Source organism: Sceloporus occidentalis, unplaced genomic scaffold (assembly GCF_023333645.1).
Source record: "Sceloporus occidentalis isolate IW3139 unplaced genomic scaffold, rSceOcc1.0.p SCAF_1, whole genome shotgun sequence".
Classification (NCBI taxonomy): Eukaryota; Metazoa; Chordata; class Lepidosauria; order Squamata; family Phrynosomatidae; genus Sceloporus; species Sceloporus occidentalis.
This window is the reverse complement of record NW_028316981.1, coordinates 7950261-7963916: the sequence shown is the minus strand read 5'-3', so window position 1 is coordinate 7963916 and position 13656 is coordinate 7950261. Positions and strand designations below refer to the sequence as shown.

The 13656-nt window shown below is 41.6% G+C and overlaps 1 protein-coding gene across 2 annotated transcripts; it reads right to left on the bottom strand.

Moving 5' to 3' along the window:
• Positions 1-474: 474 nt before the first annotated feature.
• On the bottom strand, positions 475-13421 carry LOC149320584 (uncharacterized). Of its 2 annotated transcripts, none has more exons than XM_089503702.1 (6): positions 13380-13421; positions 9831-10503; positions 9019-9118; positions 7099-7172; positions 6081-6201; positions 475-4356 (listed from the first exon to the last, which is right to left on the bottom strand). In XM_089503702.1, the coding sequence occupies exons 2-6, from the start codon at positions 10398-10400 to the stop codon at positions 2939-2941; spliced, it is 2283 nt and encodes a 760-aa protein (XP_089359828.1). In that variant the 5' UTR covers positions 10401-10503; positions 13380-13421; the 3' UTR covers positions 475-2938. The 2 variants fall into 2 exon arrangements, with proteins under 2 accessions (XP_089359828.1, XP_089359821.1); XM_089503695.1 differs by lacking the exon at positions 13380-13421 and adding an exon at positions 11284-11361.
• Positions 13422-13656: the final 235 nt, after the last annotated feature.

The following is a 13656-nucleotide window of genomic DNA, read 5'->3' as shown; positions in this document are numbered from 1 at the left end:
TAGACACTATACTTCTGTTGATGCAGCCTAGAATCGCATTGGCCTTTTTAGCTGATGCATCACACCACTGACTCATGTTCAACTTGGTGTCTACTAGGACTATTAGATCCCTTTCACATATATTGTTGTCAAGCCAGGTGTCCCCCATCCTATAATAGTGCATTTCATTGTAAAGAATTTCACTGGAAAGGATGAAGGACAGGAAAATGATGCCAAAACACGCTGTCATTTTTTCACCCAGGCTTTCAAAAAGGCCAGAAGCAGCCCCACAGCAGAGAGGATAGGGGTGGTCGGTGCTTTAGACTAAGGTTGACTAAGCTCCCGCCATTCGCCACTTTACTCAAAGGAGGTAGTGATTCCTATTTTGATAAAAGTTAAGGTACAGTACTTAAGTATGTGAATAAGTCAACCCAGTTTTTTTGGTCACGTTTTTGACTAAAATTGCTTATACATGAGTATATACAGTAAATAATCTTCCTCAGCCCTTTTTGGCCATCCTTTTTTAGCCACCTTCTTCTCTGCATTCTCCTTTCCGCCCACTCCCTCATTCAATGGGTCAAAGGCTTGGAGGAATTTGGTGGGGCAGAGCTGTATGTTTTGAGTCAAAAGATTCATTTAGCAAGATCCATGCTCTCTTCATACACAGAAATAAATCCTACTGAACTACTTTGCAATCCTTTAGCATTGCTTATTCACTGCTAGCCATTGCATGGATATGTATGTTGGAGGTTTTCTGCATTCACTTTCCACCAAATCTCCTCTTCTTTTGGTTCCTATCTCTCTTCCTCTGCTCCCATTCCCCACACTCTTGGAACAAAATATATAAGACACTAAATCCACACACTTAGTCACTAGATCGTTCCTCATTAGCCTTTAATGCCACTTCTTACCAACTTTTAATAAGCAAGATGTTTGAGGGGCAAGTAAACAACATGCATGTTGTAGATGATGGAAGGGGGCAGAAAACACATATACATATCATTCACAAAGTGTTATTTGAACAGACTCTAATATACAAGTGATGAGCTCTCATACTTTAGGACAGCCATTTCCAAACATACAGTTTCCAAACATGTTGAATTGCCAATGTACCCTTGGATAAATTGTATTATATCCCTTCTAGTCCATCTAGAGGGGAAAAATCCAGAATGGGGGCAGCACCTTTAAAGTACAAGAAAAGTACTAGCATAAATGGGAATAACCTGTTTCCCACAGTTTGAAGGAATTAATATTCAACCTCAACGTTGCAAGCTCATGAAACAACTAGTGGAATTTTAACATGAGGATCAATGGGTTTGACTCCTAAAGTCAACTATGGTAATTTTTAATACTGGTTGAGTCTCCCTTATTGAAAATGCTTAGGAATCTGGATTTTGGAAGATTTGTATATATATAAAATGAGGTCACTTGGAGATGGGACCCAGGTCTAAACAAAATTAATTTATGTTTCATATACACTTATACACATAGCCTGAAGGTAGTTTTGTACACAGAATCATAGAGTTGGAAGAGACCATAAAAGCCATCCACTCTAACCCCCTGCCATGCAGGAACTCACAATCAAAGCACCTCCAACAGATGGCCATCCAGCCTATGTTTAAAGACCACCAAGGAAGAAGACTCCAAAATTCTCCAAGGGAGTGTCTTCCACTGTCAAATAACTCTTTCTGTCAGGAGGTTCTTCCTAATGTTGATCTGGAATCTCTTTTCCTGTAGTTTGCATCCACTACTCTGGGTCCTATTCCCTGGAGCAGCAGAAAACAAGCTCGCTCCATCCTCAATGTGACACCCCTTCAAATACTTAAAGAGGACTATGCTATTATTGTTTTTTGTGGGTTTTTCAGGCTATGTGGCCATGTTCTAGAAGATTTTCTACCTGACATTTCGCCAGCATCTGTGGCTGGCATCTTCAGAGAAGTCTTCGACTTCACTATGATATTACCTCTTAACCATCTCTTCTCCAGGCTAAACATCCCCAGCTCCCTAAGTCGTTCCTCATAGGGCATGGTTTTCAGACCCTTCACCGTTTTGGTTGCCCTCCTCTGGAAATACTCTAGCTTGTCAACATCCTTTTTGAATTGTGGTGCCCAGAACTGGATACAGTATTCCAGAAGGGGCCTGACCAAAGCAGAATAGAGTGGCACTATTACTTCCCTTGATCTAGACACTATACTTCTATTGATGCAGCCTAGAATCGCATTGGTCTTTTTAGCTGCCGCATCACACTGTTGACTCATGTTCAATTCATGTTCAACATAATATTTTAAATATTTTTGTGCATGACATAAAGTTTGTGTACACTGAACCACCAGAAGGCAAAGGTGTCATCATCCCTGCTACTCAAGTGCACAATTTTGGATTTTGACATGCTTTGGATTTCGGAATTCCAGATACAAGAGACTCAACCTGTAATTAACTTCTTTTCCTTAATAGGAGCATACAGTTTTCACTGCAAAAATAATACATTAAGATAATAACATACAAAAGAGAATTTCAAACATACATTGTTCAGATTAAACTAGATAAAACTCTCAACTCCTATCTTTCAAGAAAGCAATACAAAATGTATTATTTAAACCTATACAGGATTTGAGACATCTATCGAACCTCTTTACTGTGTATATTTTTAGACATGGCAATAAATATTGTCCAGTAATTATTATGCATTTATTGAGAGGAAAAACTTGAATTATCCTTTCTTCCTCAATATTAAGTATTTTCAATCACACTTCATTAGGTAGAATTCAAATGCACCTGAGGAAGTAGACTTGAGTCTAGGAAAGCTCATGCTGCCAACTTCTTTCTTTTAGTTAGTCCCAAATGTGCTACAAGATCTCTCTAGATATTTCATTAGTTATTTCACCAAAGGAAACTGGTGAATATTTTCAGAAACAGAGGTTAGCAATCCCAATAACTGAATATCATTTTGAACTCAATGCTAAAAGAAGTTTGTGTTATCACAGTTTGCTCCATATTCCGAGGGATCAAATGATTGCTCCCCTACATTAGTCGCTTGATGAGGAGTGAGATGAATGTTCATATGGAAGCTCTCTCCACTCTCCAAACAGTTCAACGTCTTTTCCCGTGTGTGAGTTGCATAATGACGAGTGAGGTATCTCTTAAAACTGAAACATTTTCCACACTCAAGGCATCTAAATGGTTTCTCTCCCATGTGAGTTACTTGATGATGAATGTAGTTTTTCTTCCAGGTGAAATACTTTCCACACACCAAGCATACAAACTGTTTCTGTCCATTGTGAATGGCTTGGTGAGTAGTGAGTCGTGTCTTCTGAAAGAAGCTCTTTCCACACTCAAGACATTTATATGGCTTCTCCTTTGTGTGAATTGCTTGATGATGAGTGAGGCTTTTCTTCCAACAGAAGCTCTTTCCACACTCCAAGCATTTAAATGGTTTCTCCCCAGTGTGAGTTGTTTGATGATCAATGAGATGTTGCTCCAGCCAGAAGTTCTTTCCACACACCGGGCATTTGAATGATTTGTCTCCAGCATGAGTTTTGTGGTGACAAGTGAGGTGTATCTTCCGACTGAAACTCTTTCCACACTCCATGCATTTAAATGGTTTCTCCCTTGTGTGAATTATTTGATGGCGAGTGAGGTGTGTTTTCCGGCTGAAGCTCTTTCCACACTCTGTGCATTGAAATGGTTTCTCCCCAGTATGAATTGCCTGATGATAAACAAAGTGCGTTTTCCGACAAAAGCTCTTTCCACACTCCGAGCACTTAAATGGTTTCTCCCCAGTGTGAGATGCTTGATGATACGTAAGATTCATCTTCCGGCTGAAGCTCTTTCCACACTCTGAGCATTTATATGATTTCTCTCCTGTGTGAGTTGACTGATGAGAAGTGAGATATATCTTCTGACTGAAGCTCTTTCCACACTCTAAGCAACTAAATGGTTTCTCCCCAGTGTGAGTTGTTTCATGAAAAGTGAGACTTCCCTTCCAACTGAAACTCTTTCCACACTCGAAACATTTAAATGGTTTCTCCCCAGCATGGGTTCCTAGATGATATGTGAGATGTATCTTCTGAATGAAGCTCTTTCCACACTCCAAGCATTTAAATGGTTTTTTTCCTGTGTGAGTAGCTTGATGACAAATGAGGCTTCTCTTCCAAACAAAACCTTTCCCACACTCCAAGCAATTAAATGGTTTCTCCCCTGTGTGAGTTGCTTGATGACGAGTAAGCCTGACCTTCTGACTAAAACCTTTTCCACACTCCAAGCATTTAAATGGTTTCTCCACAATGTGGTTTGCTTGATGACGAGTGAGGTGTTCCTTCCGAAAGTAAGTCTTTCCACACTCCAAGCATTTAAATGGTTTCTCATCTTTGTGAGTTGCTTGATCATGACGGTAGTGTGATCACAAAGAGAGAGAAAATAGGTTGAGTTAGATTAAAGTTTTCATTAAATATTTAGTTTAAAGCCATAATATGCTTTTATAAAAACCCAGGATCTTCAATATGAGCTTCTTTTTACACTGTTAACTAACAAAACATGTTTTTACATAGCATCAACCAATCAAGACAGAAATATTTACTTATATAAGGATAAACATACAATTCTGGGCACCACATTTAAAGTGGGATGTTGACAAGCTTAAGCGTGTCCAAAGTAGGCAACCAAAATGTTGAAAATCATACCCTTTTAATAATAATAATAATTTAATTTATTTCTATACCGCTATTCCAGGGATCACAGCGGTGTACAACAGCAAGTAAAACATACATCACATCGTAAAAATACAACAATTTTTATGATATGATGTATGTTTTACTTGCTGTTGTACACCGCTGTGATCCCTGGAATAGCGGTATAGAAATATACCGCTATTCTTTGAGAAGAAACTTAGTAGGGTATGTTTAGCTTGGGGAGGAGAAGGTTAAGAGGTGACATGATAGCCATATTTAAATATTTGAAGGGATGTTATATTGAAGATGGAGCAAGCTTGTTTTCTGATGCTCCAGAGACTAGGACATAGAGCAAGGGATGCAAACTGCAGGAAAAGAGATTCCACCTAAAAGTTAGGAATAAGAGCTGACAATAAAAGCTATTCAACAGTGGAATACACTGCCTTGGAGAGTGGTGGTTTCTCCTTTTTTGAAGGCTTTTAAACAGAGGCTGGGCGGTCATCTGTTAGGGTGCTTTGACTGTGTATTCATTCATGGCAGGGGTTGGACTGCCATTGTTGGATAAATAATGGGAGCGCAAAATAGTTGACTCTTTAATAGAGCAGGAGATTAATTTTGTGGGACCTTGTTCTCATGTACAAAGATCCACAGAAGCAAGAATTTATATCCACAACACCAGTCCTCCATTCGTGTTAAATCAACCCAACAAAGGCTTCCTACAGGGTTTTCTTGGGAAGATTTGTTCAGAGGATGTTTGCCTTTGCCTTCCTCTGAAGCTGTGACTTGCCCAAGGTCAATCAGTGGGTTTCCATGATTGAGTGGGGATTCAAACCCTGGTCTCCAAACTCATAGTCCAGCCCTCAAACCTCTCTACCATGCTGGTCCATGCCTCAACAACTGCTCACCTCTTTCTTTCCCCTTGCAGGAAAGTTAGAGGAAATGAGGGAACCATTCCCTTCAAGTGCTCACCTTCCTTCTAGAACATTCAGGCTCTTTTTACATCTTTGGGTGACAAAAGAGAAAACAAGTGGACTCAGATGCAGTTGGAGTAAATCTGCAAGATGTGAGGCTTAGAGGAGGAGTTCCCCCTCGTTACTTTTCACCTGCTCTTAAATAATTTGTCATTTGGAATAGTCCTTGACAAAATCACCTCAGCAACAGTCAATGGAGGTAAAGAAAGTCTTCTGGGTGAGGGTATCTTTCAGAGAGGCCAGTCCTCCTCCCCGTGGACTTTACACAGCAGTGCCTTTGAGCCTGGCACCATCTGTTGTAGTGCTGACAATGATCTCTCAGCTTAGGGTTTTTGTGGGATGAGATCTCAGAAAATGGGCAGACTGGAACAGCATTTTTCAGCTTGCAGATGTATAGTTAGACTCCATTGCTTTTAGCACATGTAAAGTGATTTGATTAACCGCACGAAAGAGGGAAGCTTACCAAGAAAGGACAGAACCTCCATAGTCTCTTCCATCACTTCCTTATGAAGATCTCTCTGGCCTGGATCCAAGAGGGTCCACTCCTCCTCCGTGAAATACACAGCCACCTCTTCAAAGGTCATCTGAAGAAAGAAATTTTGTTTTTATTATTATCATTTATTTATTGAGCACCATGACTGTACCTGGTCTTTACAAATAAAAGACAAATGGAAAAAATAACTGGTTCCCTGCCCTCGGGCTTGAAATCTAATTAAGACATGACATAAGAGGAAAAGGGGATGGCAATGTGGTAGGGGATAAAGTCCAGCAGATACTGCCTCTTCTCCCTTTGAGGCTAGGGCAGCAGAAGTTGGGAAAGGTGGAGAGCCTTTCATTTACTTCTGGGCCTAGACATGATGGAACCATGCTTGCCTCCTCTTCTCTTCCTCTGCAACCATGGCAGTGGCATTTGGGATGAAGGGAGGGCCTTTCATCTGCTTCTGGGCCTAGGCATAAAAGAATTCCCCAAGGACCATTCAGTCCAACCCCCTTCTCCATGCAGAATCACAGAATCAAAGCACCTCCGACAGATGGCCACACATGCTCTGTTTAAACACCTCCAAGGAAGGAGACTCCACCACTCTCCGAGGGAGTGTGTTCCATTGCCTAACAGCTCTTACTGTCAGGAAGTTCTTCCCAATGTTGAGGCATGATGCCTGTCACTTCTCTCCCTCCGATGCCAGAGCACTGGCTGGTTGGAGGGAGGATCTATCATCTACTACTGCACCCAGGCTTAATGGAACCATGCTAGCCTCCTCTTCTCTCCCTCCACAGCCAGGGCAGTGGCAGATGAGATGGATGGGGGACCTTTCATCTATTTCCGGGCCCAGGCATGGTGGAGTTGTGTCTGCCTCTTCTTTTCTTCCTCCGTAGTCAGGACAGTGGCATCTGGGATGAAGGAAATGCTGACTCCTATCGGAAAGGAAAATTAAACCTGCAATGATCCCTGTTCTTGGCCCACGGAGAATCATGTCACCTACCAGTTTCGCAGAAGCTCTTCTGGGTACATCAGGATGAAGAGATGCACTAGTATGTATGGGTGATGTTCCACCTCCTGTGAGGAATGGAAAATGCAACAGGTGGGGCTATTAACCACTTCTACTTTTCTATTCAAATATTTCCATATGTGCACAAATGTAGACAAAGCAATTCAATACACACCAACTACTAGAAGGCAGCAAGAGAAAGGAAGTAATTTTGGAGCTGGAAGGTTTAGGAAAAAAAACTTTAAAAAATAAATGAACAAAAATAAATAGAAAAATATGGAGGTGAGCTGGGGAGAAATGTAAGAAAGAAAAATCCCAGGAAGTAATAACTGGACACAGAATGGTAAATGACTAGGGAGAAAAAGATGAAATGTGGATGACAAGGGAACTGAATGGTGTTACAATAAGATGGGGGGGGGGGAATGTGTGACATGCCAAGGCAGTTCTTAGCCTCTCTCATTAAAAAATAATAATAAACACTTTTTTCGCTCTTAATTTCCCCTACAGGATGGGTATGGTACAATTTTATTACAATGACTTCCAGGTCATATCATCTTGAAAGCAAAGTCTCTCTTGGGCCTAAAATGACCAAGGGTATGTGGATCTGCAAATAAGGCAGAATTAACATAGAATCATAGAACTGGAAGAGAGCGCAAGGGCCATCCAGTCCAACCCCATTCTGCCATGTAGGAAATCTAAATCAAAGCATCCCCAACAGATGGCCATCCAGCCTCTATTTAAAAACCTCTAAGGAAGGAGACTCCACTACACTCCGAGGGAGTGTGTTCCACTGTCGAACAGCCCTTACTGTCAGGAAGGTCCTCCTAATGTTGAGGTGGAATCTCTTTTCCTGCAGCTTGCATCCATTGCTCCAGTTCCTAGTCTCTGGAGCAGCAGAAAACAAGCTTTCTCCCTCCTCAATATGACATCCCTTTTGAAGTGTTTAAACAGGACTATCAAATCACCCCTTAACCTTTTCTTCTCCAGGCTAAACATCCATGCTCCTAGGGACCATTGGGAATGTGTTGAGTTGCAAAAAAAGTCCCCTGAGGGCTAGTGTGTCCCCATAACCCAATAAATAATAATAATAATAATAATAATAATAATAATTATTATTATTATTATTATTATTATTATTATTTATATCCCACCTCTCTGTCAGATACAACCGAGGTGGCTTACAATTAAAACACTGTTACAAAATCCCAATGGTTGCTCACCTCTGCTAAGGGAGAAAGACTCAAGGATAATTTTAAAAGATGCAGAAAAAAGAATCTTATTACAAATGAACATGACATTTTCTAGTTCACACAGAGAACCCATGTTTAAATGCCACAGGGGAAGAGAAGCAAGACCTGCCTATATAGTTTCTCTCCCAAACCCCAAAACACATAAATAACAAAATGGAGGAAAAATAAATTCCTCAGAGAGGACTGGAGATGCTAAATAGGCAAGGAATGCTGACTGACTCTTCCAAGGAGGGAAACAGAAGGTTGCGGAGAGACAAAGGGCAAAGGAAGTGAGTGTCTGTGTCTAGGGGAGCATCTACACTACAGACGTAATGCATTTTGACACCACTTTAAGTGCTGTCGCTCGATCCTGTGCAACCCTGAGATTTGTAGTTTTACAAGGTCTGTAGCCTTCTCTGCCCGATAAAGTTGGTGCCTGACAGAACTACAAATCCCAGGATTCTGAAGGAAGGAGCCATGGCAGTTAAACGTGCCAGAGCATTATTTCTACAGTGTAGATTCACTGCAGGATACCAACCCACAAAGCACCCCCTTCCACAGGTATTTTCTCCCTTCAAGGTGCTGGTTAGGACCTGAAAAACTTTCAAAGTGCTGCAACCCACACAGCATAGAGATTTTAGGTTTACTTGAGAGAAGAGGGGGGAACTGTCCAACTAGCCCTTACCCATTGCAATGGATAATCTGTTCCCATCTTGGATGAGCCATTTGATCACCGAAGGAGATTTCTCCCCCTCACTGGTCTCATCTGCAAAACTGTCCAGCTTCTGAAGGAGTAGCAAGGAACACAAAGAAAAAGAAAGATCAGAAAAAGCAAAGCTCTGCTTGGGTGACCTGCTCCTGTGTCACAACTAATACCCCCCAAAGGCTGCATCTGCACTGCAGAAATAATCCTGCTTGACACCACTTTAACTGCCCTGGCTAGATAGTCTTTATAGACCCCTTCCAACTCTATGATACGTTGAGAAAGAATGAAAGAGAACCTAGTACCATAGAGCTGGAAGGAGCCTCATGGGCCATTGCAGCCATATCTCTGCTCAATGCAGGATCTCTGGCTAAAGCAACCTCAGCAGGTCCGGACTCTTTTTGAAGATGTCGAGAGAAGGAGAGACCTCACCACTTTTCTAGGCAATGGGTTCCATTGCCGAAACACTCTTGCTGTCAAGAAGATCCTTCCAAGGTCCAAGTGTAATCTACTCTCCTATAACTTCTAACCATTAGAGCTGGTCCTACCTTCTGGAGCAACAGAAAAGAGGTCTGCCTCCTCCTCTCTGTGGCATCCCTTGAGGTATTTAAACAATGTGATCATGTCATCCCCTCAGTCTTCCCTTCACCAAGTTGAACATGTTCAGTTCCTTCAATATCTGCTCATATGTTTTGTTCTTTACACCTCTTATCATGCTCATAGCCCTTCTCTGACCTTGCTCCAAGTTGTCTATATCCTTCTTAAATGAAACTACCAAGATGAATCTCTCTCACCTGATACTTTTCCTGCTTCCTCTCATCTGCTTGGCTCAGGAGGAACCCTTCAGCCAGGGCCACTGCCTGGGAACTGGTCTCTGGCTCACATTCCCTCACCCAGCTCTCCATTTCTGGGGGAAGGATGGCCAGGAACTGCTCCAGGATCACCAGGTCCAGGATCTCGGCCTTAGAGTGTCGCTCTGGCTTCAGCCACAGACGGCAGAGTGTGTGGAGGTGGCTGCAAACCTCTCGGGGCCCTTGAGCCTCCTCATAGCCAAACTTCCTGAAAAAATGTCGATGAATATCTGAATGAAGCAGATTCCCTTCCAGGCTGTCCTTTGTTGGTTTTTCCCAGAATGTTCCACCGCTCTCCTCCTGAATGGTGCTATCCCAGAAATCTCCATTGCTCTCCTTTTGAAAGGTGTCTTCCCAGAACGCTCCACTGCTCTCCTCTTGAATGGTGCTTTCCCAGTATGCTCCACTGCTCTCCTCCTGAATATTGCTTCCCCAGAAGGTTCCACTGTTTTCCTCCTGAATGGTGCAAGAACGTATTCCTAACCTGGGAACATCCCACTCTTGCCCTTCCATTTTCGTTCTGTGCTTCTGGGCTGCTTCCAAAGTAGATGAAGAAAGATCTCCTTCTTCTGCTAATTTTTATCTGAAGGTTAGGATGGAGAAAACTAAAAAGGGCCTGGAAAAAAAACAAGATGAACACAGTCATGTTAATACTTTTGAGGCAGGATGGCATTTTACCATCAGTTTTTAACAGGAAACTGCCTTCTCGATCTGTACAGAAGACAAAAACCAAGGCTCAGGGAGAGAACCAAATCTTTCACAGCATATCAGGGTTGGCTGGTTTAAACCAAATGGCCTTAAAAAAAACACACCCATTTTTTAAAACTCATCATCATTAAAAAAAATTATGGCTATTACAGCCGACCCTCCACAAACACGGATTTTTTTTTTATCCAAGGATTCAAGCATTCATGGATTGAAAATATTCCAGAAAATATAGATTCCAAAAAGCAAATCTTGATTTTGCCACTTTATATAAGGGACACCATTTTACTATGCCACTGTATGTAATGGGATTTGGGCATCCATAGATTTTGGTATCCATAGGTGGGGATGGGTCCTAGAACCAAACCCCAGCAATATCAGTGGCCCACAGGATCACTGTTTCCCCACCAACTTACTAGAACAATAATGACTATTTCAATTTTTAAAATTAAACTCCAATAGTTAACTGGCAGCTGTTTCTTGTTAGAACAGCATCCAGTGTCAGTGCCATCTTTTTAATGCACCTCTGGTGCCCCCACAAACTACAGATCCCAGGATTCCATAGCCTGGAGCCATGGCAGTTAAAGCAGTGTCAAACTGGATCATTCCTGCAGTGCAGATGCAGCCTCAGATATATAACCACCCTCTTTGGGAGCCCTTTTGTTAAGTGTTGGCTCTAGAAGCCCCTCACCACTAGACTCTCCAGCCCTCCTCTGCTTTGGAAGAAGCAGCCAACACCCTCCTGGCACCTCCAGGGACTTCCCTCCAGCGACGCTCTAGGAATATACCACCACCACCACCACCACCATGGCCGGAAGGGGCGGGGCTTGGCCTGTAGGAAGTGCCTCTCCTTGCCCTCTAGGAATTAGTCTCTGTCTCCTTTTGTTTCCCTGCCGCTCTAGGAATCCAACTCGCTCGTTGTAACCCTCCTCCCCCAAACTGTGCCCTTTAAGGGATTTTGGACTTCAGTTCCCAGAAGCCTCAGCCATGTTGGCCAATAGTCTGGGAATCTGGGATTTGAAGTCCAAAATCCCTTAAAGAGCACAGTTTGCAGTTTGGGGACCACTGACTTATGGTGACCCTAGATGTATCACAGGGTTTTCTTGGCAAGTGAGAGAAATGGATTTGAATCAAACACATAAGATTTAATAAAAGTTAGAAACACATAAATAGAGTAGAAATCGTGTAAGACAATATAATCGTATGCTATAATTAGATTACATATATAGATAATATGGAACCACATATATACATGTATACTATTATAATTATTATCTATTCTAATAGGATTGAGCAAAGGTCAGCTGAAAGGGAATTTTATAAAAATATATAAGTTAGTAAAAGAAAGAGTTTTAGATAAGCTTTTTATAACACTGTTATCTATTAAATATATTGATTTGTAAGAACAAAGGGGGGGTTATATCTTTGATAATAAACAAGATATAGTTATAAAATATGCTGGACTTAGTTATTTTAAATAGCAATGTTTTGGTTTTATTAAGATTATCAAAATGGCTAAGTGTTCTGTTTAAAAAATAAATAATGAACTAGACTTGCATTATTATAATAGCAATTAAATTGGACAGAAGAAGCATCAAAGCGTGCACCTGGAAGTCGAGGACAACTTGACCTGGCAAAAAGGGAGGCAAATCGGTTTTTGATAAGACAGATTGTTCTATCCTCATTAAATGTTAAGAACACATTTTTTTACTTGGGTTACTGAAAGTTCAAAGGAGGGTGATTTAAAGTTCACACCAAAATCTAACTGAAAAGCCCTGTTTGGCGCTTGCTTAATCTCAGCCATTGTTTAGTTCCTGTATTGGGAGAAAAGACGGGATATAAGTAAATGAAATAATAATAATAATAATAATAATAATAGTAATACTCAATAATACACATTAAGCACATTATACACACAACTTAATTTTAAACAATTATTGTATACAGTTTTATACAATTATTTTATGCACATCACATTGCAAGGTATGTGTTGTTGTTTTTCAGCCCCAATAGAAAAAATTTAAAACATATTTCTGTGTTTTTCTAATACAATTTTCTTCCAATGACTAAAAGTATATGTTTGCGCATTTCCCCCTCAAATGCATGCCTCCATTGCAAGCTTGTTTTTTGAAGTGCACATCTTCGTTGCACACTTATAATGCAAAAATCAGATTGCAAAGTTGTAAACGGGCAGCAGATCATTTATGTCACTTGTGGGTGTGGGACATGTACATTTCATGTATAGATTGAGTCTCCCTTATTATCTGAAATTCCTGGGACCAGATGTATTTTAGAATATTTGGAATATATTATATGGAATATTTGCAAATACATAATGAGACATCTCAGAGACAGGACCCAAATCTAAACATGAAAGTTAATTGATTAATTAATGTTTCATATATAGGTCGCATCTCCCTATGTGTCATGTGCCCTACAAAACTACAAATCCCAGGGTTCTCACAGCGCAGAACTATGGGAGCGGGCGTCAAAACCGCTTTAAATTATACAGTGTGGATGCACCCTTGCCGTGATACAGGCTTCCTGGGGTTTGTAGCGTGCATAGACGGCTGAAAATTACCTTACAAAAGTCACTGAGGCCTAGCAGGCCTAAAACAACACTCTCCAGCCGTTTGGACTCCATTTCCCATAATCCCTCGCCATTGACCGCCTCGCCTGGGGCTGCTGGGAAATGAAGTCCAAAACAAAGGGAGGCGGACCATTAAGAGAGACGGACCCTACACCGGAAGTAGGCCCAAAAAAGCCTCCGTCGAAGTGGCCTCCTACCGGATAAAGCCCCCCTGATCGTGTTATAGTGTTAAAAAGAGGGAGAGAAGGGGGGGGTCATCTCAGGTCCAGCGGGCCCAAACCGGAGGTTGTGTTGTTTTGTGTTATTCCCTCTATGGGTCAGACAGAGGTGCCACTTCCGGTACAGTTGAAAAAACTCGGAAGTCGTGTTCTGTGCTTTAGTTCTCACAAGTGTCCCTCATTGCTCTACTGGGGGCGCGCTTTCCTCTGACCCCCCCCCCAAAAGAGTGAGCGAAAAAGATAGAAAAGGAAGGGA

Bases quoted from the DNA above. Each gene is read 5' to 3' on its own strand.
- LOC149320584 (XM_089503702.1), bottom strand. From the start codon at position 10,400: ATGGAAGGGCAAGAGTGGGATGTTCCCAGGTTAGGAATACGTTCTTGC. The intron at 7,173-9,018 runs GTAAGGGCTAGT...CATTCCTCACAG, and splicing joins CAGATTATCCATTGCAATGG to GAGGTGGAACATCACCCATA. The intron at 6,202-7,098 runs GTAGGTGACATG...TTCTTTCTTCAG, and splicing joins GAAGAGCTTCTGCGAAACTG to ATGACCTTTGAAGAGGTGGC.